The sequence below is a fragment of the Monodelphis domestica genome, chromosome 2 (assembly GCF_027887165.1).
Source record: "Monodelphis domestica isolate mMonDom1 chromosome 2, mMonDom1.pri, whole genome shotgun sequence".
Classification (NCBI taxonomy): domain Eukaryota; kingdom Metazoa; phylum Chordata; class Mammalia; order Didelphimorphia; family Didelphidae; genus Monodelphis; species Monodelphis domestica.
The window spans coordinates 532,984,961-533,012,863 of NC_077228.1; the positions used below are offsets into that span (position 1 = coordinate 532,984,961).

The 27,903-nt window shown below is 40.5% G+C and overlaps 1 protein-coding gene across 2 annotated transcripts; it reads left to right on the plus strand.

Moving 5' to 3' along the window:
• LOC100619728 (zinc finger protein 260-like) lies at nucleotides 1-27,614 on the plus strand. 2 transcript variants are annotated; one of them, XM_056814397.1, is made up of 7 exons: nucleotides 18-371; nucleotides 7,129-7,378; nucleotides 7,797-7,891; nucleotides 9,589-9,715; nucleotides 12,813-12,908; nucleotides 19,634-19,702; nucleotides 23,810-27,614. In XM_056814397.1, exons 2-7 carry the CDS (start codon nucleotides 7,345-7,347, stop codon nucleotides 25,852-25,854), a joined length of 2,466 nt encoding a protein of 821 aa, XP_056670375.1. In that variant the 5' UTR covers nucleotides 18-371; nucleotides 7,129-7,344; the 3' UTR covers nucleotides 25,855-27,614. The 2 variants fall into 2 exon arrangements, with proteins under 2 accessions (XP_016285212.2, XP_056670375.1); XM_016429726.2 differs by lacking the exon at nucleotides 19,634-19,702 and having other exon boundaries at nucleotides 1-371.
• Nucleotides 27,615-27,903: the final 289 nt, after the last annotated feature.

Sequence of the window (27,903 nt, forward strand, 5' to 3'; positions counted from 1 at the left end):
GCTACTCGGAGGGAGGGCGGATAGCACAGTCTAGCACTTAGACTCAGAGGCTTGGACTTCGAAAAGGACAGTGGAGCCTTCTGGGAAATGGAGTTTAGTGTGGCGCGTGAGCAGTACGACCCGGCGAGTGTCTCCTTGCTTCCGGACTGCATTTCCCAGAAATCACACCGCGTTTCTAGTCGCTTCATGAAGTGATTGCTATGGAGTACAATGCATTGTGGGAATGGCGCTTCCAGAAAACTAAATGTGAGGCCGCAGGCCGCCCCTAAAATACGACTTCCACCTGGGGCTACAGCTTCGAGGGACCTAGCGCGTGAGTGGAGAGGGAACAAGGGGGAGCGCGCACGCACGGAGCACCCAAGCGGGCAGAAGTGAGTTCGCATGCGCCTTCTGTCTCCCTTTTCCCCTAGTCACTAGAGGTTGAGCGCTGGGGGTAAGGATACGTGGGAGTGTCCACTCATGTAAGTGCCCTGGTATGCTAGAAGTTGTCCGCAGTATTTGAGGGGGGTGTTTGGCGAGGCAGATCCGTGTGTGCGTGGGGAGAGTGTGCCTACGCGTGCCCGCCTCTTTCCCCCCACTCCGTGGTCTCCAGTGAGACCCCGCCCCCACCCCTGGAATCCTCCCTCGTTTGCTGCCCCTCACGAAGGTCACCCATGCTGGTGACTTTGAGCCCGTTCCCGGGGCTGTGTCCTCTTCTCTCGAGGGATCCATAAGTCTTCAGTGGATCCTGTCCTGTGCCCTCCCGCATCATTAAGCGCATCTTTAACCAGTCACCATCTACACAGCCCACTTGAGCTCCTGTCTCAGCTGTGTGTTAATAACAAAGTCTTCTGGGGTTGGGAGCGAGTGGGGTATGTTGCGTTATCCTTGCTGTGATCTCAAGGCCGACCCTTTGCTGGTCACTGAGGGGGGCCTCCAGGGCTCGCTCTAGTCCTCGAAAATGGTCCATTTCTCCGTGGCTGGGGAACAGAGTCCGGTTCCTGACCGTCACCTACCCAGGACTTTGGGCGGGTCCCCAACAGGAGGACACCCGCTGAGAGGCCAGTTTGGGGAAGAGAGTTTCGGTGTGTGTACACTCGTAGGCCCTCCGTAGCCTTTTCCTTTGACCTCTGGAGTGGGTAGAGAGCACTGATAATGTCCGAGGGAGCTGTAAACCTTAAAATTCCTTAGACTTATAAATGTTGGAAATTTCACCATTGGGAAATTTCATACTTGGAAAATTTCTTACTGATAGTCTATTGGAATGTGAACCCCATTGGCATGGGAGGTTCCTCCTCCTCCCTTCTTAAGATTACTTTAGGACAGAAACCTTTTGCTGAACAATGGAAAGGACTTTGACCTATGCTTAAGCATAGAACAGGAATTTCTTTGAGTCATGATTGATTTTAGAATTGATACAATGGAGATACTTGGAATCAATCTCCACCCTACTCAGTCCTAACAGGATTGAGGAAGGGCTGCAGCCTAGATCAAAATTTAATTATTCCAATCTCTACCCTACTCAGGTTAACAGGATTTAGGAAGGGCTGTAGCAAAGGATCAAAGATTTAATTATTTGAAAATATGACCTTCAACAGACATGTGCAAAGCCAGAGACCTCTGGGCGGTCCTGGGTTAAGCTAGAGCCTCCATTGGCACAGGGAAATTGATGGACAGTGATTGGTAGATGTGAGAACTGAGGGGAGGGAACTTGGATGGTTTCCTTAAAGATAGAGGGGTCTGAAGACTCAAGGGGGGTGGTTGAGGAGTTTGTCTGAGTGGTTGGAGTGTGCTCTGAGAAGCTTGCTCTGAAGGAAGCTGAAGGTGGGGGCCTTTGAGACTGTTTCTCCATTTTGGTCACGTGAGTAATAGAGACTGATCTCTTTTCTTTGCCCCAGCTATCTAAGGGCTTGGGCCTTTTGGCCCAGCCTAAACAGAAGGGGTATTTAAGCCCTATTCCCTTCTCTCTCTCTCTCTCTCTCTCTCTCTCTCTCTCTCTCTCTCTCTCTCTCTCTCTCTCTCTCTCTCTCTCTCTCTCTCATTCCTTTCTTCCTCCTGTTTGTAATTAAACTCTATAAAAGGTTGACGGCTGACTTGAGTTTTCATTTAGGAATTACATAGCTGAATTCCTTGGAGACCTTAAATTAATATATATCAGTCTTTTAAAAGTGATTTCCTTGTCACATTGTGGCTGACCACACGGGAGTCTAAAGAATCTTCTCAATAAACTTCTGAAATTCCTTGCCTTTTTACTATACCGTCTCACCACTTAGTCCCTTTTTTTTAACAAAAAACTTGGCTTAAAGACACAGCTGCTAGAACACGTGAGTATAAAAAACTTTTTCTCTCTTCTCTTTTCTCCTTAAGTTAAATTGGAATCAGCAGTTTTTCTTTTTCTTCCCTTTAATCTTAAGGGACAGCTGGGTAGCTCAGCGGATTGAGAGCCAGGCCTAGAGACAGAAGGTCCTGGGTTCAAATCGGACCTCGGATACTTCCCAGCTGTGTGACTCTGATAGACAGAAAACAGCTGTTTTAATTCTCAGCAACAGGACCCTAAAGTCCTGGCTGGAAGAGCTGTTTCTAAATATCCTTTCCCTTAAGGAACAACTTCCTGGATTAGGAAAAAAACCCTGTGGAAAGTTTGTGGCTTTGCCCTGCTCCCCACGTGTTTTGTGAAATTACAAAATATATTTTAAAAAAATGAGTACTACATTCTTTGACAATTATATGGCAGCTGAAGAAGTAGGGAAATTGAGGAATGCAGGATACCTCCAAATTTTTATATTAATAGGTACTGTCATTTTTGTACTCCCCAATACTATATTTAGAGATGCTAAAATAAAAAATATTGAGGATAAAATAGAAAATATTGAGGATAAAATAGAAAAAATTGAGGATAAAATGCAAGCCCAATTAGAAGATCTAAAATGTTTCTTACAGGATCAATGGGCAAACACCCACTCTACCAGAAACAGACCTGTTTCTGAACCTTTGAATGAGGAAATTTCCTTCCCTGAAATAGAGACGGAAAACACCTTCCCTATAGCCCAGTTAACAGACTGCTTCTCTCGTGTAGTGCAAATCTTGTCTGAATTTAATCCCCAAAACCCTTCCCCTGCAATCCCAGTTTCTCATGTTCCTTCTCCTACAGAAAACCAAATTCCAATGCAAAGGAGATCTTGTCCTCCTAGAGAAACCTGTCCTTGTCAAACTGACCCACAGGTACAAAATTCAACTAGAGGCCTGTTTCCTCTAAGAGAAGTACCTGAAATAGGACGGAATGGGGATGTGGTGACTTTAAGACATAGGATACCGTTTACTCCCCAAGAAATAAATGAATTTACACGAAATATCCCCACATATGAACAAGATCCTTTTCTAGTAACAAAAAAGATGGGAGACATATTTTTTCAGTATAATCCGTCTTACAAGGACGTTGAGAACTTACTACAGGCTTTTTTAAGTGAACGTGAAAAAAATAAAATAATTGCTCATGTCAACAAAACCCGGGGGTGTAATGCAGCACATTGGCCATCTCAGGATCCCGAATGGGACTATAACAATCCTGAGGATTATCTACAACTATACCATTGTAGAGAGGCTATCCTCACGGCAATGAAGGAATGTGCAGACAGTACAGATAAGTGGATGGAACTGGAAAAAATTAAGCAAAAGGAAGAAGAATCACCGTCCAGATTTATGGATAGAATTATCGAGTTTGGGGACAGATACTTAGATTGGGATTTAACTAAAGAGAGTAGTTTAAGACAAGTTAGAAGAATCTTTGTCAATAACTCTTGCAAAGCAATTAAGAATTATTTTAGAACACAATGCCCAAGATGGTCAGATATGGACCTTGAAGAATTGCGAAAAACAGCTATATATGTTTTAAAGGGAAACAAGGAAAAGGAGGAAGAAAATAATGATGACATAGAGGAAATGAAGAAAAAAATGAGATATTTAATAGATAGGATGACTAAATTAGAAAGTGGGCATGATAATGAACCAACGACAATTGCCCCTCTCCAGAAATCCAATTATCAATCCATTACTTGCCACTTCTGTGAGAAGAGGGGCCACAAAATGATGGAATGTAGAACCTTTCTTAAGATGATTGGAAGGAATACACAGTTTAATAATAGCTTTAGAAATAATAACTATAGAAATGATGATAATGGTTATAGAAACCAGAATTCTAGAAATTATAATAATGACTATGGAAATAACTATAATGAATATAGAAATAAGAACTTTAGAAACCAGAATTATAGAAATAGGAATTGGGAAAATAATGACAATGTTCCAATTGAAGAAAATTATAATGATAATGAACAACAACAATATATGAGAAATGGCGCTCGTCCAAAAAATACTCGAGGTACTAATGACCCAAAGAGAAGTGCCCTTCAGGAGGGTGCCCAAGGAACTTCCTAAATCCTGTTAACCTGAGTAGGGTAGAGATTGGAATAATTAAATTTTGATCTATGCTGCAGCCCTTCCTCAATCCTGTTAGGACTGAGTTGGGTGGAGATTGATTCCAAGTATCTCCATTGTATCAATTCTAAAATCAATCATGACTCAAAGAAATTCCTGTTCTATGCTTAAGCATAGGTCAAAGTCCTTTCCATTGTTCAGCAAAAGGTTTCTGTCCTAAAGTAATCTTAAGAAGGGAGGAGGAGGAACCTCCCATGCCAATGGGGTTCACATTCCAATAGACTATCAGTAAGAAATTTTCCAAGTATGAAATTTCCCAATGGTGAAATTTCCAACATTTATAAGTCTAAGGAATTTTAAAGTTTACAGAGCCCCGCCTTCCCTGCTACCCCTGAGTGGCCGGAGTGTTCCGCTCCTCCAATAACAGTGTCCAGAGGTGGGGGGAGGACAGCCTCCGCCCGCTTTAATGAGCATTTCTGACTGGCATTTTTCCCCGGGATTATTGATGGGGAAAGGAACAAGCATCAGTTGGAGGGCTGAATCCCAAACGTCTCATTCAGTCCTCACCGTTTTTTCCCCATTTTACTGTCGAGGGAACTAATTCACACAGGTGAAGAGGCCCGAGACGTGCAGCCAGAAAGAGTCTGAGGCCAGCTTTGCACTCGGGTCTTCCTGATGCCAGGCTCAGGTTCCGCTCGCTGCACCCTCCCCCCCCCCCCCGGCATAATTAATAGTTAATAGCTTGGATTTTTCCCTTTGAAAACTGCCCAGTATATTCTTGGGCTCCTTATCTCCTGGGATTATTTAATGACTTAGTCTTATACATGGGCAGCTGGGTGGCACAGTGGAGAGAGTGCCAGGTCTGGGATTAGGAAGACCTCAGTTCAAATGCAGTCTCAGACACTCACTAGCTATGTGCCCACTTCTGCTTAATTGCCTCCGTTTCCTCATTTGTAAAATGATCTGTTGAAGGAATGGCAAACCACTCCAGTATCATCGCCAAGAAAACCTGAATGGGGTCAGAGTGGGACACAACTGAAAAATGACTAAAGGACAAGTCTTACACATTTTAATGAGGACTTGAAATAGCCCAGAAATGTGACTTTTTTCAAAGAAACTCGTTGCCAAGATTTCCCGCCACTTGACCTGTTTCTTTTCCAATTTTAACAATGTAGATTTGTGCCATAACTTTTACATTTTATATACTACCATCTGCCCTTTTTATCTGCTATAACCTTACCAGTTGCTTAATCATGAACTCTTCACCATCTGGAGATTGAGATAGTAATTTCTTCCTTGCTCCTTTGATTTATTTATAATGTTGCTTTTTTATATCTAAATCCTGTATCCATTTGAAGCTTCTTGGTATATGGTATGAGGTATTGGTCTAAACCTAACATCTAGACAGACTGCTCTTCAGTTTTCCCAGCAGTTTTAACCAAATGGTGAATAAATTTGTCAAACACTGTTACTACATTTATTTACTTCTGTGTTATGTACCTAGCCTGTTCCACTGATCAAACTCTCTTTTAAAACAGCACCAAATTGTTTAATGATTACAGCTTAGTAGAACAGTTTGAAATACAATATTGATGGACCCCTATTCATTTCCACATTAAAAAAATTTTTTTTAAACTCTTGAGATTCATTTTTGTTCTTCTTTAATGAATTTTGTTGTTACTTTAGCTGGATCTATAATTTTTACTTTGGTACAGCTCCAAATATGTAAATTAGATAGTTTGTCATTTTTATATTATATTGACTCAGCCTATCCATGAGCAATTAATATTTCTCCAGTGATTTAGCCCTTTCTTTATTTCCACAAAATCTCTAGGTGAACTTGGAAGATATATTCCAAGTATCATATAGCTTTTATAGTCACTTCTAATTGAATTTCCCTTTCTAGATCTTTTTGCTGGATTTTGTTGGTTATATATAGGAATGCTTAGGTGGATTTATCTTATATGTTGCAACTGTGCCAAATTTCAAAGGCTCTGCCTCTGATCACTTCTTAAGTTATGGATTTTACTGGCAAAGTGCAGGGATCCTGGTAATAGGATCCGGTTGTAAAGATGCTTTTGAAGATGAGGACATAAGATTGCTGTATATTTTAGAGGAATAGGAAGAGTTTGATTAAAAAAGACTATTTACAAAGTTTGTATTTTTAAAGTTCAAGTTCATTTAAATATAAGGTACAGTTCTTGTTTTTTAGTTTGATAAACACAAATATCATTTATTATTGAGCATTCAGTAGATGTTATTCTTTTAAAAAAAAATTCCTACAGAGGATGGAAGTCCTCAACACTATCATACCTTAGTGGATAGCTCTTGGTCCATTTCCATAGCCAAAAAACTTCCTCATTGGCAGCCAGACTTCTGGTGCTTGCTGACTCCAGTATGAGATGGTAAGTCCTTTATTCCCTCACAGTGTGTGGCACACAAAGTGTTTTCTTTATGGTTTCTTTAGTGACAGAAGCTGATTCCCCCATTTTTACATTCGGGGGTCTGTGACTACCTCAAAAGACCTGAGTTATGATGCAGAATTATAATATCTTGGCTTCTCCTGTTGCCACCATCCTGTCTTTGATATAAGTAACTCTTGGGTCTCTTCCATGAGCAACTCTTGGTGCTAGTGAAGGCCTGTCAGAGGCTGCAGAGTTCCATTGATCTGAGTTCAAGAAGGAAAATCCCAGTTAAAGTGATCTTGCCTTTTAGCCCCCAGGTCCCAACTTTCTTAGAAGGTGAAGGTCTTCAAAGATATCCCCAGGAAAAGGAATCCAACCAGGAGAAGAGTCCTGTTCTGAGACCTTACACCACAGCTTTAAGGTAGTGCTTGGTGGGAACGACTGGTGGCACAGTGATTTTTGCTGATCCTGGGCAGAGGACAGGAGTAAAGCCAGCTCAGGGAAAACACTGGAAAGACTGGAAACCATGGAGGACTTGTTCCAAATGCTTGGGGAGAGAGGTGAGAATTACAGAAGTGCTAGAATCCTACCCAGGGAAAGAAAGGTTTCTCAAGGAAGGGTTCCTGGGGGAATTATTAAAGAAATACGGCAAGAACAATTACAGCAGTTAACCCAGTCATTATTCCTATCAATTCACACCATTATCTAGCTACTTTCATTAGCAATCTCGACTCAGAAGAAGTTTCTTCAAATCAGTCAACCAACTTTATATAATTAAGGCCCCTATAAAGGGCAGAATGAATATTCAGGATCCCTGGTCAAAACACAGCTTTTAGGACTTTAGCAGTCATTTGGCACCTCAGAGGGAGGAGCGATTTAGTGTGGGATTGACAGGGCAGAAATATTAAGAGGTTGGGAGACCCAGGAAACAACCCAAAAATGATCAGTCTTTCCAGTGACTTCTTCCTTCTGATTCAGCTCAGCCTCCTCAAGTCTCTGTGCTTCTTCTCCAAGACCAGATCAGAGAGGGAGAGGAGGGAATGACTTTTAGGTTCCTTACAACCAAGTTTCAGGTGAGTTCAAGTCTCTTCCTTTGTGCATCATTTCATACCATATTTCTCAATTTACAGACATTTCTTTTCCTTCCTTGGACTTGAGTCTCAGTTATGCTGTCCCAGAAGCCTCTGACTATTCTCATTGATGATATCTTAGAGTTTGGAGGCTGAATCTTAGAATGAATGTGCCTCATTCAATAAGGATCATAGAAATGGACAGTTAAAAGGGACTTCAGTGGCCTTCCAGACCACCCTCCTTGAGATGATAGCTCTTAAAATGTCTGAACCTAGCTATCATGCCCTTCTGAGCCTTTTCTCCTGGCTAAACAGACCCAATTCCAAGAGTTTGATTTTTTTTACTATTGGAGTACCAGGTTAATAGTGGGAGTTATGTATTGGAATAGATGCTAAGACATTGGACTTGATGCCTTCAAAGGCCCTATCCAACCCGAGATAGTTTTCTTTAAATTTAATTCAGTAGACATTTATTAAGTTCCTACTCTATACACCAGGCATTGGGGCAGAAATGAAAATGAAGTAGTCTCTGCCCTTAAAGGGTTTACATTCTAGTGGGAGACAACACACCAAAAAAATGAGATGAGAAAGAATGAAAGAGTCAGAGGGAGAGAGCCATATGGGAGAAGGAAAAGAAGGTATGAGGCAGGTCAGAAAGTGTGTAAGAGACAGGTAGAATGAATGCTACCTCACACCCTGCAGGGCAGAGTATTGTCAGTTTTAGGCCTCACATTTTAGAAGGCCCTGGATAAATAGGAATGGGGTATGTACTGTAGCTTATGACAGGCCTAGCATTCAATGCAAATCATTAGAAGAAATATTTTAAAAGTATGACCAGAATGTGAGGTGCACCTATGATGTAGGAGAATAAAGGCTGGGACAGGGAGAGCCCTTGCTGCCTTTGTTCCCTGATTTGATAAGAGCCCTAGAAAAGTCCTCCTGGGTACTGGTGGGAGCCCTTTGGGGGTGGGAGCAGTTCTGAGAAAATTCTGGTAAATGAGGACCACACAGACTGCAAAGGGGTTGTACTATTTTACAGATTTATACCTGAGTGTGTATGTATGTATATGTATACACACATACATATATGTGTGTATACACACTGTCTTTATATCTATATTTTTATATACACACATACACATATTTACATACTCTAGGGCAGAGTACTTTCATTAGTATTATTTCATTAGTATTAGTATTAGGTCAGAATCCATAGAAATACTGGAAAAATAGCTCCCTTAGAACTTAGCACAGTTCTCTGTACAGTGTAGGTTATACTAATATGGGAGGTAGAAATTTATTCCAAGTCTCCATGGTACGAAGGGAGTAGATGTTGTGTTTGTCTATGTGTGGAGGGGAGGGAGAGAAGGAGAAGCCAGTTGGGAATTAGAACTCCTGGCATGATCATTCTGTCTGTGGGATTTTGCCTTCTAAGTAAATGTTGACTAGTAGAGGAGAATCATTTCTATAATGCAGTGGATTACTTTGGAGCGTGCTCGTCGGCATTACTGTGTGTGTCTAGGTGTAAGTAGTGGCTGGTTCTGGTGAGGTTTGGGGCTTTAGGAGCAGAAGGCACAGGTTTCTTGGCCTTCACTTAATAGGTGAACTTGAGCTTCCCAAGAAGGCTCTCTTCCTAAGGCCTAGGACAATACAAAGGAGGCACCCACCGAGTAGGTAATAAGTCCATGTGTCTGATTCAGGAATCGGTGACGTTCAGGGATGTGGCTGTGGACTTCACCCAGGAGGAGTGGAGGTGTCTGGAGCCTGCCCAGAGGGCCTTGTATATGGATGTGATGTTGGAGAACTACAAGAACCTGATCTCCCTTGGTGAGTACCTCTTTTCCCCAGGACTCAGTGTCTGCCCTCTGGGCAGTTGTTCTAGTCCTTATTCCTGTGGCACAAGAATATTTCAAATTATCCATCCTGTGCAGAAGAGTCTCAAATTCTTTATGGCTGATAAGTTTGGTATTCCCAGGTGAAAGGTCTTTGCTTTGTACAGATGGACAAACCCCTAACTTCCTTGCTCTGACCCTGAGTCTCTAGCTTCCTTTTCCTCAGAACCTTAGATGAAGGATTCCCAAGAGAATCCATTAGACTATTGTCCTTCCCCTTCCCTTTGACAGTTCTCCAGCCACTGGGCTGAGAGCTCTCTTGTCCACAGATTTCACTTTTCCTGGAGTGGAAGCCCCATGACACAGCAGGGACCATATCTTAGCTGAACCTTCTATCTTTGCCCTTCACAGCTCTCTGCACACAGTGAATACTTAATGTTTGATTTTTTTTTTCTGGGTATATACTGTAGATACACCTATACACTAAGTATCCAGTTCTGAGGTAGAAGAGCAGTGAGGGCTAAAGCAATGGGGGTTAAGCAAATTGCCCAAGGTCACACAGAAGTGTCTTGAGGCCAGATTTGGACCCAGGACCTCCCATCTAGGGCCAGGTTCTCTACCCTCTTAGCTCTTCCTATGAGAGCCGGTTGATGTTTTTTTAAAGTCTTATTCCAGTGGTCAGTATTTCTGGCCAACAACTCCGTGAGCAGATTCTTGAGGCACAGCACGATGGACCCAGGTATGGATAGGGGCAAAGGCAGACCCTTTGTTTTCTGTGACTCAGTTTAGCAGAGCAGTGTTACAAAGCAACTCTTGCTCCATTAGTAAACATCCTAAAGTACCCTCTTTGGGCCAGGCACTGTGCTAAACATGCTGAAAAAAAATATTTCCTGTAGGAAAGGTCCTGCCTTCAAGCTTTTGGTCTAAAGAGGGAGATAGCACGTGGAGGGGAGGTGCTTGGAGAAGACCAGGATGCAGTCCTGTCTGAGGAAATGAAGAGATGCCTGACTGGGGTGCCCTCTTGGAAGGGAAGTACTCAAGTCAGAGGATGCTGAGGGTGTGTGAGCACTAGGCTAGTTCAGTCCCTGAGGATGATGAGGTTTCTGGGGGTTTGGTGGAAACTAGAGGAAAGTATCTGGGTGGGAGAGAAAGACAACTTTCCCCAAGGATGCTTTCTGGCTTCCTGGTGACCTGGGGAGCTCAGATTCTTCCCAGCACCCATGGAAGGGGCCAGGGGTGCACGGAGTGTTCTGAGATGTCCCTTAGATTTGTGACCCTAGGCAGTGCCCTTCACTTCTCTCAGTCTCCATTTTCTTATCTGTAAAATGGATATGAGTAGCATCCTCTCACAGGATTGTGGTGAGGATCTATTGAGAGAACCTTGGCTTTGTGAACCCCAAAGTGCTCTAGAGGAGCTAGCTGGCTACCATCCCCTGAGATTAGGGCTGTTCAGGGAGAGCGAGTGCTTGGGGACCTTGGCCCCAAAGGGGAGAGGGCAGCAGAAGGAATATCTGGCAGATTTTCCTACCCTTGGATTGGGCAGGCACTTCTCAGGTAGACTTCTGGACGCCGGGGCTGAGGAAGACCCAAACCCAGGCTACTTCCATATACCTCAGTTAAGGTCACAGCCTCATTGACACGCACTTCCCCACTCTGGCCAAGTCAGCAGCTTTTGTTAACTGCCATGAGCCCCATTCAAGTCTTCTCTTATTCTAGGCCTGAACTGGCTGTACCAGGTCAGCCTGGTGAGGCCTGGCCTCTGCCTTCACCTCTGCCCCCTCTGTGCATGTGAAATCTTTTGGTGTGTGGTCTGTTCCCATCAATAGAACTGATCCTCTTTGTGGGGGGTGACCGCCGAGGCTTTGCCTCTGCCTCTCCAGGATACAGCGTAGCATCTCCCCCATAATGGGTTGTTAATGGCTGCTGATCTGTAAAGATATCTCAGCTGACATACTTGGGAAGGTGTTTTACTGTTATCAAAGAGTGGGTCAGTTGAAGTGGTTTTCTCTAATTTGATTTTAATCTGCAACCCATACTGCGGTGGAACTGTGGTTTGGAGCTTGGTCCAGGGTTGCAGTTGTAACCCATGCAGGCCTGAGCATCTTGGACCACGTTTTGTCTTCATCATCCCCTTTGTTCTTTGGGGAGGAGAGTCAGAGGGGGTCCCTTCACCATTCTGGAGGCTTTCTGCTTTCCCCTGACAGTGGTAAGACTCAAGTTGTCCCCCTGTTATTCCTTGTCCTTGCCACATGATCGGCTCATCTTCTCTCTGTCACAGATGCCTCTTGATCTCTTTTATTCTTTCATTTGAAGTTCCTTATGTCATGTGTTTCAGCTTGCTTATACTCACTATTGACCTCTTTTTTGTCCTGAGGGATATTAAATTTTAATTGTATCCCCTGGTGTCCCTGCACCACTAGAAGGTTAACTTTTAGAACTTAGCCCTTTGCTTTTGGAGTAGTTTGGGATCACAAGGTGCTCTGCAGGTTCTTGAAGGTAGTCAAACTCACTCCTCGTGTCCAATGGCCAAAGGAGCCTGCTCACGGGGTAACAGAGATCTCCCAGAGCGTCCCAAATGGGAGAGGAATCCTCCCTGGAAGGTCATGCTTGTGGTGTTTGCTGTGCCAGCACCAAGTCCCAGAACATTCGAGTGCTGTCAGGAAGAGATCTGTTAGCAACCAGATCCTCAGGAAAGACCTGGGAAATGAAGATTTTTCTGAGGGCCAGATTATATTCAGGATAGCCCATAAAGCTTGTCTACAAGGATATTGTATTTGTGGTATGTATAGACCCAGCTGTCTCTTCCATCAAGGAAGTCTTCACGTGCCCAGGGTAGACATCCTTCTGACTCAACAAGTGGTGGAGGCCTGTCAGCAATTCCTCATCCTGATTTATCCCCGATATGTGTTATATGTACATGTATATGTATGTGTTATAAGTTTGTAGATGAGTCAGTCTCAAGTGGACAAGACAGCAGAACCCCAATTGTGACTTAGGTTCTCTTCGAATACATAATAATACCCCGGGGACATTGGAGGTGCCTCATTTTCCCTTCCAGAACTGAATCTTCAGTTTTCTGTACCTTTGTGTAGGAATCCCTGTTTCAAACTTGGATGTGGTCTCCTTGTTAGAAAAGCGAGCAGCAGTGTGGACCCAAGACGGAGAAGACCCAAGAGACACTTGTCTAGGTGAGTACATAAAAATCAATTAAATGAACCCCTGCCAGCAGCTTCTCATTAAGCTGATCCATGGCTGTGCCAGGAGGTACAATGGAACGGGCACCATGTGTGCAGGCAGAGGACAGGGATGGTCCAATCCCCCAGATGATTATGCTTGCCTTTGGAACTTTAGGGAAATCACTTAACCTCTCCTGGCCTTTGTTTCCTTATATGTAAAATGAGGTTGGACGGCTAGGTGGCAAAGTAGAGAGAGTGCTGGGCAAGGAGTCTGGAAGACTCATTTCTGTGAGTTCAGATCTGGCTTCAGAAACTTACCAGCTGTGGGACCCTGGAAAAGTCACTTCACCCTGTTTGCCTGATCTTCCTCATCTATAAAATGAGCTGGAGGAGGAAGTAGCAAACTCCTCCAGTAGCTCTGCCAAGAAAACTCGTAATGGGTCAGGAAGTCAGACACAACCAAAATGACTGAACAGCAAGGTGGGTCACCTCAATGATCCTTCAACTCTAGAGCTCTCCATTCCTTGTAATAGTATCTCTGGGCTTAAGGATATTAACAGTTTTGTAGATTTTGTGATTTATTTCTTTTTTCCATTACAAAAAGATTGTACTCTTTCTTAATTCTGGCAGGTGGACCACACTATATTTTCCATAGACCCACTACCATGAATAATTTTATAATTCTTTTAATTTAATTGATTTTACGTTGTATCTTGTATCTCAGATTTTTTTCATGTTAGTTTTTATAAGTAGGGGAGAGTTTGAAGAGTTTTTATATAGCTTTTGCTAGTGTCCTTTTAAAAAAACTTCAAACTTAACCTTTTTATTATTGTTTTAATAGAATCTTCATGTTATTTTTCATAATAAATCTTATCTTTTGCTTTGCCTGTGGTTCCCATTGTATCCTTCCTACTAACCCTTCAGAGAGCATCCCTTGCTGATAAAGAAAAAAGTCCAGCAAAACCAACCAGCAAATGGGAAAATGGTGACATTCTGTGCTGTGGTCCCTGCCCTTGATCCCCACCTTCTGCAAAGAAGTAGGGGCCTCCTCTGGGCCTTCTTTGGAGCCCAGTTTAGTCATCACAATTTTTTTTTTAAACATTATTTTATTTGGTCATTTTCATACATTATTCACTGGAAACAAAGATCATTTTCTTTCCCCCCCCTCCCCCCCGGCCCCTCTCCCTCCCGCCTTTCCCTCTCCCATAGCCGACGCATGATTCCACTGGTTATCACATGTGTTCTTGACTCGAACCCATTTCCCTGTTGTTGGAATTTGCATTATAGTGTTCATTTAGAGTCTCTCCTCAGTCTTATCTCCTCCAACCCTGTAGTCAAGCAGTTGCTTTTCAGCGGTGTTTTTACTCCCACAGTTTACCCTCTGCTTGTGGGTAGTATTTTTTTTTAGATCCCTGCAGATTGTTCAGGGAAATTGCATTGATACTAATGGAGAAGTCCATCACCTTCGATTGTACCACAATGTATCAGCCTCTGTGTATAATGTTTTCCTGGTTCTGCTCCTTTCGCTCTGCATCACTTCCTGGAGGTTGTTCCAGTCTCCATGGAATTCCTCCACTTTATTATTCCTTTTAGCACAATAGTATTCCATCACCAACATATACCACAATTTGTTCAGCCATTCCCCAATTGAAGGGCATCCCCTCGTTTTCCAATTTTTGGCCACCACAAAGAGCGCAGCTATGAATATTTTTGTACAAGTCTTTTTGTCCATTATCTCTTTGGGTACAAGCCCAGTAGTGCTATGGCTGGGTCAGAGGGCAGACAGTCTTTTATCGCTTTTTGGGCATAGTTCCAAATTGCCCTCCAGAATGGTTGGACTAATTCACAACTCCACCAGCAATGAATTAGTGTCCCTACTTTGCCACATCCCCTCCAGCATTCATTACTTTCAATAGCTGTCATGTTAGCCAATCTGCTAGGTGTGAGGTGATACCTCAGAGTTGTTTTGATTTGCATCTCTCTGATTATAAGAGATGTAGAGCACTTTTTCATGTGCTTATAAATAGTTTTGATTTCTTTGGCTGAGAACTGCCTGTTCATGTCCCTTGCCCATTTGTCAATTGGAGAATGGCTTGATTTTTTGTACAATTGATTTAGTTCTTTATAAATTTGAGTAATTTTAAACCTTTGTCAGAGGTTTTTATGAAGATTGTTTCCCAATTTGTTGCTACCCTTCTGATTTTGGTTACATTGGTTTTGTTTGTACAAAAACTTTTTAATTTGATGTAGTCAAAATTATTTATTTTGCATTTTGTAACTCTTTCTAATTCTTGATTGTTCTTGAAGTATTTCCCTTCCCAAAGGTCTGACATGTATACTATTCTGTGTTCGCCTAATTTACTTATAGTTTCCTTCTTTATGTTCAAGTCATTCACCCATTTTGAATTTATCTTGGTGTAGGGTGTGAGGTGTTGATCTAAGCCTAATCTTTCCCACACTGTCCTCCAATTTTCCCAGCAGTTTTTATGAAATAGTGGATTTTTGTCCCAAAAGCTGGGATCTTTGGGTTTGTCATATACTGTCTTGCTGAGGTTGCTTGCCCCCAGTCTATTCCACTGATCCTCCTTTCTGTCTCTTAGCCAGTACCAAATTGTTTTGATGACCGCTGCTTTGTAATATAGTCTGAGATCTGGGACTGCAAGACCCCCTTCCTTTGTATTTTTTTTTCATTATTTCCCTGGATATCCTTGATCTTTTATTCTTCCAAATGAACTTGTTAAGGTTTTTTTCTAAATCAGTAAAAAAAATTTTTGGAAGTTCCATGGGTATGGCACTAAATAGATAGATGAGTTTGGGTAGGATGGTCATTTTTATTATATTGGCTCGTCCTACCCATGAGCAGTTAATGTTCTTCCAATTGTTCAAGTCTAGTTTTAGTTGTGTGGAAAGTGTTTTGTAGTTGTGTTCATATAGATCCTGTGTTTGTCTCGGGAGATAGATTCCTAAGTATTTTATTTTGTCTAGGGTAATTTTGAATGGGATTTCTCTTTCTAGTTCTTGCTGCTGAGCTGTGTTGGAATTATATAGAAATGCTGATGACTTATGTGGGTTTATTTTGTATCCTGCAACTTTGCTAAAGTTGTTGATTATTTCGATTAGCTTTTTGGTTGAATCTCTAGGATTCTTTAAGTAGACCATCATGTCATCTGCAAAGAGCGATAATTTGGTCTCCTCCTTGCCTATTTTGATGCCTTCAATTTCTTTTTCTTCTCTAATTGCTACTGCTAGTGTTTCTAATACAATGTCAAATAATAGAGGTGATAATGGGCATCCTTGTTTCACTCCTGATCTTATTGGGAATGGATTTAGTTTATCCCCATTGCAGATGATATTGGCTGATGGTTTTAGATATATACTGTTTATTATTTTTAGGAATGACCCTTCTATTCCTATGCTTTCTAGTGTTTTTAGTAGGAATGGGTGTTGTATTTTATCAAAGGCTTTTTCTGCATTTATTGAGATAATCATGTGGTTCTTGTTGGTTTGCTTGTTGATGTGGTCAATTATGTGGATAGTTTTCCTAATGTTGAACCAGCCCTGCATCCCTGGTATAAATCCTACTTGATCATGGTGGATGACCCTTCTAATCACTTGCTGGAGTCTTTTTGCTAGTATCCTATTTAAGATTTTTGCATCTATATTCATTAGGGAGATTGGTCTATAATTTTCTTTCTCTGTTTTTGGCCTGCCTGGTTTTAGAATCAGTACCATGCTTGTGTCATAGAAGGAGTTTGGTAGAACTCCCTCTTTGCTTATTATGTCAAATAGTTTGTATAGTATTGGGATTAACTGTTCTCTGAATGTTTGATAGAATTCGCTGGTGAATCCATCAGGCCCTGGGGATTTTTTCTTAGGAAGTTCTGTGATGGCCTGTTGGATTTCTTTTTCTGATATGGGATTATTTAAGAAAACTATTTCTTCTTCTGTTAGTCTAGGCAATTTATATTTTTGTAAATATTCATCCATATCACCTAGGTTGGTATATTTATTACCATATAGTTGGGCAAAGTAGTTTTTAATGATTGCCTTAATTTCCTCTTCATTGGAGGTGAGATCCCCCTTTTCATCCTTGATGCTGTTAATTTGCCTTTCTTCTTTCCTTTTTTTAATTAGATTAACCAGTACTTTGTCTATTTTGTCTGTTTTCTCAAAGTACCAGCTTCTAGTCTTGTTTATTAGCTTAATAGTTCTGTCACTTTCTATTTTATTAATTTCTCCCTTAATTTTTAGGATCTCTAGTATGGTTTTCTTCTGGGGGGTTTTAATTTGTTCATTCTCAAGTTTTTTGATTTGCATTTCCAATTCCTTGGTCTCTGTCCTCCCTAATTTGTTAATATATGCACTCAGGAATATGAATTTTCCTCTAAGTACTGCCTTGGCTGCATCCCATAAGGTTTGAAAGGATGTTTCACCGTTGTCATTTTCTTCAACGAAATTGTTAATTGTTTCTATGATTTCTTCTCTAACTATCCGATTTTGGAGTATCATGTTATTTAATTTCCAATTAATTTTTGATTTGGGTCTCCATGTACCCTTGCCGATCAATATTTTAATTGCCTTGTGATCTGAAAAGGCTGCAGTTATTATTTCTGCTTTTCTGCATTTGAGTGCCATGTTTCTATGACCTAGTGTATGATCTATTTTTGTGAATGTGCCATGTGGTGCTGAAAAGAAGGTGTATTCTTTTTTGTCCCTATTTATTTTTCTCCATATGTCTATTAACTCTAATTTTTCTAAGATTTCATTCACCTCTTTTACTTCTTTCTTGTTTATTTTTTGGTTTGATTTATCTAAATTTGATAGTGGTTGGTTCAAGTCTCCCACTAATATGGTTTTACTGTCTATTTCCTCCTTCAATTCTCCTAGTTTCTCTATTAAAAATTTGGATGCTATACCATTTGGTGCATACATGTTGATTAGTGATATTTCCTCATTGTCTATACTCCCTTTTAGCAGAATATATTTACCTTCCCTATCCCTTTTGATCAGGTCTATTTGTGCTTTGGCTTTGTCAGATATCATGATTGCAACTCCTGCCTTCTTTCTATCAGTTGAGGCCCAAAAGGTCTTACTCCAACCTTTAATTCTAACCTTGTGAGTGTCAACCCGTCTCATATGTGTTTCTTGAAGACAACATATGGTACGGTTTTGGGTTCTAATCCAATCTGCTATTTGTCTATGTTTTATGGGTGAGTTCATCCCATTCACGTTCAAAGTTATGATTGTCATTTGTGGATTCGCTGGCATTTTGATATCTTCCCCTAGTTCTGACCTTTCTTCTTTAGCTTTCTCCTTTTGAACCAGTGATTTACTTTAGGTCAGTCCCCCTAGTCCCCTCCCTTGAGATGCTTCCCTTTCTAGCCCCTCCCTTTTTTATGCTCCCTTCCCCTCCCCCCTCTCCTTCCCTCCCTTTTTGTACTCCCTTCCCCCTCCCCCTCCTTAATTTTCCTTTCTTTCTTGCCCTAATGGATAAGATAGAATTCAGGATCCCACTGGATCTAGATGCTCTTCCCTCTCAGATTTGATTTCACTGAGAGTAAGGTTTAAGTAATTCCACTTCACGCTCTCTTCCTCTCCTTCTCATATGAGAGTTCTTCCCCTCCCCTTCCCATGTGTATCTTTATATGGGAAAGATTATTCTATTGATTCCCCCCCTATTTCTTGAAGTTAATCTTAGTATTATCGACGGTTCCCCCCTCCCTTTTCCTTTCTTTGCCCCCACTTTCCCCAAATCTTCTTAATGCCCCAATCTTTCCCTATGCATGTTTCTTCTAACTACTCTTATGATGATACAGTTTATGAGAGTTACACAAAACATTTTCCCCACATGTTAATATATATAATTTGATGTAAATGTAGTCCTTATAGAAGAGAGTTTGACTTAATGAAAAAGGTAAGATTTATCTCCTTTTCCCTTTCTTTCATATTTACCTTTTCATGTTTCTCTTGCTTTCTGTGCTTGGATATCGAACTTTCCACAGAGCTCTGGTCTTTTCTTAGCAAATGCTTGGAAATCTTCTATTTTGTTGAATGCCCATACTTTCCCCTGGAAGTATATAGTCAGTTTTGCTGGGTAGTTGATTCTTGGTTGGAGACCCAGCTCTCTTGCCTTTCTAAATATCGTGTTCTATGCTTTGTGGTCTCTTAGTGTGTTAGCCGCTAAGTCGTGTGTGATCCTTATGGGAGCCCCCTTATATCTGAAGCTCTTCTTCTTGGCTTCTTGTAGGATTTTCTCCTTTACTTGGAAGCTCTTGAATTTGGCAATTACATTCCTAGGCGTTGTCTTTTGGGGATTTAGTATAGAAGGTGTTCTTTGAATCCTTTCTATTTCTATTTTGCCCCCTTGCTCCAGAACGTGAGGGCAATTTTCTTTTATAATCTCCTGTAGAATAATATCGAGTTTATTGTTTATCTCTGGTTTTTCTGGGAGACCGATAATTCGGAGATTTTCTCGTCTCCCTCTGTTCTCCAGGTCTGTGACCTTCTCAGTGAGATATTTTATGTTTTCTTCTAATTCATTAATTTTTTGGGTTTGCTTTATTGATTCTTGCTGTTTTATCATCTCGCTTTCTTCGAGGTGCTTAATTCTGGTCATTAGGGACTGGTTTTGCTTTTCAGCCTTGTCTGCCCTTCTATTGGATGCTTCGAGTTCTTTTTCCAATTGAGCATTCTTATCTGTCAGACAGCTGATCTCTTTCTCCCATTTTTCTTTCCAGGTTTCCATCTTTTGGCTAAGTTCCAGTTTGAGATCTTCCAGAGCTTGTTGATAGTTTCCATTTTGGGAGGTGTGTTCTGAATTTTTTTGGATTTCCTCCTCATTCTCCTCTTTTCCTTGGGTACTTCCACCATAAAAGTTTTCAATAGTCACTTTTTTCCCTTTCTTCCTGGAGGCTTGATTTTGGGCCATGTGAGCCATCCCTTTGGTGGTTTTATTCCCCTTTCCTTTTTGGTCTGGGATCTGGGTGATATGGGCGGTTTTTCTGTGAATTTAGGTTGCTTCAGACTAGTTCTTCCCAGCCTCCGAGGTTTCTTAGAGCACTGGGTCCCTGATCACAGCCACACTGCCCAGGTGTTCAGCTCCGCCCAGATAATCAATGTGTGCTCCGCCCCTGCTGTTTAGTGCAGCCGCCCCAAGAACAGCTCCACTGAAGAGCTGGATTCTCCAGTGAAACCGCCCTGAGACGTTTTTTCCTGGCAGTCCCCAGATCCCAAGGACCCTGGAGTGCTCCCCAGACAGAGACATTCCCCACTCACTCGCTGTCCCGGTGAGCGCTCGGGTAGCTCACTCTGGTTTAGTGGGGGAGGTGGGGTGGGGGAAGGGCGGCTCAGTTCACTTTTCTGTGCAAGCTTTTCCTCCTTATTATAGTGTGGAAATGTTCAAACCCCACGTACCTTTGTCTCTGTGGAGTACTGGGAGTACTGGGGTGTCCTTCTGTTCCTCCAAAGGTGATTTTTATGTTCCTTTGATGTAGTCTATTTCATTCGGTGCAGGGGAGAGGAAGCGTGTGGCGTCTAGATTGCAGCCATGATTACCCAGAAGTCTAGTCATCACAATTTTTTTGGAAAATTTTATTTAATTAGTCAATTTAGAATATTTTTCCTTGATTACAAGAATCATGTTCTTTCCCTCCCTTCCTCCAACCCCCTTCCATAGCCGACACACAATTTCACTGGGTTTTACAAAGTCATCACAATTTTTTTTCATGAAACCATTGATTGTTTTCTTGTTCTTCCAAGCTCTATTGCTCCAGTGATCGTGCATCTTGTTCTCTTCTTTCTTGCTGTATTTTGCATCTGATCACATCTTTCATCATATCCCTCATTTCTTTCAGCATTCCTTTTTATTCATATCAAGCTCATGCTTGAAGTCTTCCACTAAGGGCAAGCCACTTCCTTGTGGAGAGCTGTGTTACCAATTGTTGGGCTTAGATGAAGCCGAACTGCTTCTTTGCACTTTCTAGGCATTGCTCCCAATTCTTTCTTTTGGAGCCAAGAAGACTAATATCCTTCCATACAAATAACACCTTCCTGATACCTGAAGACAGTCCTCTCTACATCTTTTACTAGAAGGACTATGGCAAATGGAATAGGGAGCTGACCCTCAGAATCAAGACCTGGGCTGGGTTCAAGTTCTGCCTCTGAAAAATACTGGCTCTTTGACTCTCGGCTGATTGTTCCACTCTCAATGGATCAGGCAACTCTCTTATTAGGAGAAGGTGTATAGAAAGAGCTAATTTTCCTTGGTTGAAAATTCTTCCCTGTGGGAGCCCTCCATAGCTAAAATCACAGTCCAGTAAAAAAAAAAAAGTCTTTTCTGGGCAGGTGGCATCTCTAATTTAATTGGTGAACTTGTGAATGGATTAGCTGTTGAGGGGTGACCACAGGCAGCTCTCCTTTGCCAGTTGTGCAGCTTAGGGGACCTTAGCTTAAATCCTGGCTCAGATGCCTACCAGAACCCTGAGCAAGTCACAGCTCCACTGTTCTCAGTTTCCTTATTTCTAAAATTAGGGGATAGACTCAGTGGCCTCTAAGGCTACTTCTAGCTACAAATCCATGATCCTCTGATGTGACCTCCAGAACTAAACAGAGCACTATAGAAATGGCTTGACCAAGGCAGGACGTAGACCTTCTGCATTCTGTGACAAGGAAATCACTTTAAAAGACTGATATATATTAATTTAAGGTTGCCAAGGAATTCAGCTATGTAATTCCTAAATGAAAACTCAAGTCAGCCTTTTATAGAGTTTAATTACAAACAGGAGGAAGAAAGGAATGAGAGAGAGAGAGAGAGAGAGAGAGAGAGAGAGAGAGAGAGGAGAGAGAGAGAGAGAAGAGAGAAGAGAGAAGAGAGAAGAGAGAAGAGAGAAGAGAGAAGAGAGAAGAGAGAAGGGAATAGGGCTTAAATACCCCCTCTGTTTAGGCTGGGCCAAAAGGCCCAAGCCCTTAGATAGCTGGGGCAAAGAAAAGAGATCAGTCCCTATTACTCACGTGACCAAAATGGAGAAACAGTCTCAAAGGCCCCCACCTTCAGCTTCCTTCAGAGCAAGCTTCTCAGAGCACACTCCAACCACTCAGACCAACTCCTCAACTCTCTCCTTGAGTCTTTAGACCCCTCTATCTTTAAGGAAACCATCCAAGTTCCCTCCCCTCAGTTCTCACATCTACCAATCACTGTCCATCAACTTCCCTGTGCCAATGGAGGCTCTAGCTTAACCCAGGACCGCCCAGAAGTCTCTGGCTTTTGCACATGTCTGTTGAAGGTCATATTCTCAAATAATTAAATCTTTGATCCTTTGCTACAGCCCTTCCTAAATCCTGTTAACCTGAGTAGGGTAGAGATTGGAATAATTAAATTTTGATCTATGCTGCAGCCCTTCCTCAATCCTGTTAGGACTGAGTAGGGTGGACATTGATTCCAAGTATCTCCATTGTATCAATTCTAAAATCAATCATGACTCAAAGAAATTCCTGTTCTATGCTTAAGCATAGGTCAAAGTCCTTTCCATTGTTCAGCAAAAGGTTTCTGTCCTAAAGTAATCTTAAGAAGGGAGGAGGAGGAACCTCCCATGCCAATGGGGTTCACATTCCAATAGACTATCAGTAAGAAATTTTCCAAGTATGAAATTTCCCAATGGTGAAATTTCCAACATTTATAAGTCTAAGAAATTTTAAGATTTACAATTCTGAGCTTTTCCCATCCATGCAACCAGATATTATTTTAGCTGCAGTGGCCATGTCAAATGGCTCACATAGATTGATCGTCCATATAATTAAAACTGTTCAACCTTTCCAGGTCATCTTATGTCTAGCCACATGACCCCAGTTTGGTAATTGTGAATTTGAGTTTCTGAACCCAAAATGTTGTGGTCTAGCCTGTTGGAATCTCTTTGAATCTTCACTCTTATTTATATTTTTAGTTATCCCTGTCAGCTTTGTGTCATGTACAGATTTCATTAAAACTGCTATATGCCTAATTTGGTTCATTGATAAAAACTTTTTATGAAAAAAGTACATTATTTCACTATGTAATAATATTCTTGTTTTCTTAATTTTCAGGATAATATATTTAGTATTGTCATTTAAAAAGTATTTTACAGAAAGCTTTGTGCAAGCCAAATTGATTTTTTTTGATATGACATATCTCTCATCTTGACTGCTTTTAAAATAATCTTGTTATAATTTGCTAGGTAGCAGATTGGATAGAGTACTATATCTGGAATCAGGAAGATTCATCTTACAGAATTCAAATCCAGCCTCAGTCACTAGCTCTGTGACTGTGGGCAAGTCATTTAACCCTGTTTGTTCATTTCCTCATTTGTAAAATGAACTGGAGAAGGAAATGGCAAACCATGTCAATGGTAGGTCTTGAATGAGTTGAATGTGATGTTGTACCCCCCCCCCCCCCAGAAATTAGTAAACTGTTAAAAATAAATTTCCTGAAATGTTCATAATTTTTGAGAAGTTCAGTAATTAATTTTTCCCAATTGCTCAGTCTTCAAATATCATTTTTCTTGTATTTTGCATAGATTCCAAGTTGATTAAATTTGCAGTTGGATAATTCTCTGAGCTAGTTTTTTGTCCTTTCCCCATAGTTTTCCATTATTCTTCCACTAGGAGATATTTCTATTTTAAATTTAGTATTGACATCTATAAGGACATTTAGTGTCCTGAAATGTAATGAATTTTGTTCAGGGCAGCTAGATTCTCTTCACCTTGTCTTTGTCCTTATTCCTAAAAATAACCCTGTTAAACCTGGTCCAAATTAAGCACCAACTTGATGGGAGAGACAGGAACTAGAACTCCCTCTAAAGAAGATTCCTTTGTCTTAGCACGGCAAACAATGGTTAATGACAATTTAGTGGATTTTTTATTTTTTGTGTTTTTTTTTTTAGATTTCTTTAGGGAAGACACCAGATTTGAAATCCAGGATTTAAGTATGGGAAGGTCATCGAGGAAAAAACTGCCAAAGAGCATGGCCTGGCATTACAAAATGGAAGAAGCTGTGGAATATAATATTAATTTGGAGAAACAAGAGAGACCATCCAGAGAAGCCACCATTTGCAGAACAACTTTGAGTGATATGAGTGTACCTCAGTGTGAGATACTGGGGGAAAATTTAAATCTGGGGCCAGACTTAGTAGCACTGTTGAATGAGACTATGGAGAAAAGTCTGGATAAACATAAGACAGCTGGAAAGAGCTTCAGGGGGTTTTCAGACCTAACTGCATATAGTATAGTCTCTTTAGAGAAAAACCTATCTAAATATGCCAAATGCAAGAAACCTTTCAGATACCACTCGGGACTATTTAAGTTTCATAGAATACATGCTGGAGAAAAGCTACATGAACAAAGTGAAGGTGGAAAAGTATTCAGAAGATCAAATCTTATTGAACTTAAGAGAATTTCTACCAGAGAGAAACATGAATATACTAAATATAGAAAAGACTATAGCCACAATGGAAGCTTGACCGAACTTAAGATAAATCATCCTAAAGTGAAACCCTTTAAATGTAACGAATGTGGGAAATCCTTTAGTCGGAGTGGAAATCTGATGGCACATCAGAGAACTCATACTGGAGAGAAATCTTTTCCATGTAATGAATGTGGAAAAAGCTTCATTCATAGGGGAAACCTTATTACTCATCAGAGAACTCATACTAGAGAGAAACCTTTTGAATGTAATGAGTGTGGGAAAACCTTCAGGTTTAGGGGAAGCCTTATTAGACACCAGAGAACTCATAATGGAGAGAAACCCTTTGCATGTAATGTATGTGGGAAAGCCTTCAACCACATGGGGTACCTCATTGATCATCAGAGAATTCATACTGGAGAGAAACCTTTTGAATGTAATGAATGTGGGAAAGGTTTCAGCAAGAGAGGATACCTTATTTTTCATCAAGGAATTCATACTGGTGAGAAACCCTTTAAATGTAATGAATGTGAGAAAGCCTTCAGCCAGAGAGGAAAACTTATAGCACATCAGAGAACTCACACTGGAGAGAAACCCTTTGCATGTAAGGAATGTGGAAAAGGCTTTAGCAGGAGAGAAAATCTTACTAGTCATCAGAGAGTTCATACTGGGGAGAAACCCTTTGCATGCAAGGAATGTGGGAAATCCTTTACCCAGAGAGCAAGCCTTATTACCCATCAGCGAATTCATACTGGAGAGAAACCCTTTGTATGTAATGAATGTGGAAAATCCTTCAGCAACAGGGACTCCCTCACTTATCATCAAAGAACTCATACTGGAGAAAAACCTTTTGAATGTAATGAATGTGGGAAGGCCTTCACCCAGAGAGCAAACCTTATTACCCATCAGAGAACTCATACTGGAGAGAAACCCTTTATTTGTAATGAATGTGGGAAAGCTTTTGGACAAAGAGTATCCCTCACTTGTCATCAAAGAACTCATGATGGAGAAAAACCCTTTGAATGTAACGAATGTGGGAAAGCTTGTAGCCAGAAAGCAAACCTTATTACTCATCAAAGAACTCATATAAGAGAGAAACCCTTTACATGTAATGAATGTGGTAAAGGCTTCAGCAGGAGGCAAACTCTTACTAGTCATCAGAGTGTTCATACTGGGGAGAAACCCTTTGCATGTAAAGAATGTGGGAAATCCTTTACCCAGAGAACAAGACTCATTACCCATCAGCGAATTCATACTGGAGAGAAACCCTTTGTATGTAATGAATGTGGAAAATCCTTCAACCACAGGGACTCCCTCACTTATCATCAAAGAACTCATACTGGAGAAAAACCCTTTGAATGTAATGAATGTGGGAAGGCCTTCACTCAGAGGGCAAGTCTTATTACCCATCAGAGAACTCATACTGGAGAGAAACCCTTTATATGTAATGAATGTGGAAAAGCCTTTGGCCACAGAATATCCCTTACTTATCATCAAAGAACTCATAATAGAGAAAAACTCTTTTAATGTAATGAATGTGGGAAAGCTTGTAGCCAGAAAGCAAACCTTATTACTCATCAAAGAACTCATATAAGAGAGAAACCCTTTACATGTAATGAATGTGGTAAAGGATTCAGCAGAAAGTCCAACCTTATTCCTCATCAGAAAATTCATACAGAAAAGAAACAGAATTTGATGAAATAGAGAGGCTTCAATCAAGGAGTACACCTTCCTAGTCACCAGAAAACTAATTTGATTCTGAAAACTCAACCCGTAGATACATCTTTTTTTTCTAACATAATTTATTATGGCTTTCTTTGGTTTTTATATCACCTGGACATCTCATTCTATTCCTTTTTCCATCCCCTCCAAAGAGGTATCTCATCTTTTAAAAGTTCAGCCTAACAGACCTAACACATTTAAAAACTGACATTGTCTACAGATTTCCAACTATAGTCAGCCATCTTTGTAAAGAAAGAAGGGGATAGGATAGTTTTTTCTCAGAATTTAATTTTACTTTTATCATATCTGTGCTCTAATTTCTAATTTATTTCTAATTTCTCTAAATTTCACTATTTTCTAATTGTACTTTTGTTGGTTTTCAATTTTTAGAAATGTCACGTTCCTTTCATTAATTCTTTGGATATTTTATTAATATATGATGTTATTTTATTTTATTTATTTATTTTTTAAAACCCTTACCTTCTGTCTTAAAATCAATTCTGTATTAATACAAGGCAGAAGAGTAGGAAGGGCTAGGCAATGGGGGTGAAGTGACTTGCTTGCCCAGGATCACACAGCTGGGAAGTGTCTGAGGTCAGATTTGAACCTGGGACCTCCCATCTCTAGGCCTGGCTCTCAATCTACTGAGCTACCCAGCTACCCCCATTAATATATGATTTTGGAGGAGTTATTATCCTCTTAAGGCCTACTTTAGCTTGATCTCAGAAATTTTGGAATGTTGTCTCCTTATTGCCATTGTCTTTGATACTGTTATTGTTTCTATGATTTATTTTCTGCCCCACCCATTATTTAGCATTTCAGTATTAAATTTCTGTTTAAGACTGTGACTTTTGATGTGCTCCCTGAATTGATACTTCTTAATTATATTATCTCTGTGCCCAAAGGCTTGGTTTTTTTGGTAACAGTACTATATTTGGTGCTTAGAAATAATATAACATGTTTTAATATATGTTTACACATTTGATATTCATTTAGAAGCTATAAATCTTTTAGCCTTAAATTCATTAACAGTTTGTTCAGTTCTATAGTTAATTTTTTTTATCTTCCTGCTTTTAATATGTTCAGTTCTGAGAGGAAGATTACAGTTTCCTGTTATTTATTGTGTTCTTATTTATGTCTTGCCATTCAGTTATTTTTTTCCTTGATATGCCATTTGATGTATATATGGTTAATATGGATATTAATTCATTGTCTATGATTCCTTTAAGCATAATGTAATTTCCTTTTTTATATCTTGGGATTGTGAGTTTTTATTTTTAACATTTAACATTAAGATGTAGTAGCATGATTGCAATTCTGGCTTTTTGTATTCACTTAAAGCAGAGTAAGTTTTACTCCAGCTTCTCTTTTGTTTTCTGTGTGGAATATGCCTATTAGATATGGGGCTTTGTTTTTGTTCTGACACTTTTATTGGATTTAGTCCAGTGAAGGATTGCTATGGACCACATACTTACTGACTTAGTTTTAAAGTGTAATGTTATCTCTGTTATATTTTCATTTATTTTGTTAAATATTTCCCAAATATAGATATATCTGTACCCATGTACCCTTATCTTCTGTTTTAGTATCAAATCTGAGACAGAAGAGTAGCAAGGGCTAGCCAATTGGGATTAAGTGATTTGCCCAGAATTTAACCTGGGACTTCCTGACTCCAGGCCTGGTGCACTTATCTATTGAGCCACCCAAGTGCTCCCCCAATTATATTTTAATCTGCTTTTGGTTACACAAAAACGTATTGTGGACCACCTCAGGTTTAGTTTATTCACATGTGAAGTTATATGTTAGATTTTTAAAAAATATTCCTCTTTTTAGTTAATACTTTATCTCTAAGAT

Excerpts from the sequence above, each read along its gene's own strand:
- LOC100619728 (XM_056814397.1), top strand. The coding sequence starts at position 7,345 with ATGGAGGACTTGTTCCAAATGCTTGGGGAGAGAG. Across the intron at positions 7,892-9,588 it reads TCCTTACAACCAAGTTTCAG|GAATCGGTGACGTTCAGGGA; the intron begins GTGAGTTCAAGT and ends TGTCTGATTCAG. Across the intron at positions 12,909-19,633 it reads CCCAAGAGACACTTGTCTAG|GTTTCCATCTTTTGGCTAAG; the intron begins GTGAGTACATAA and ends TTTTCTTTCCAG.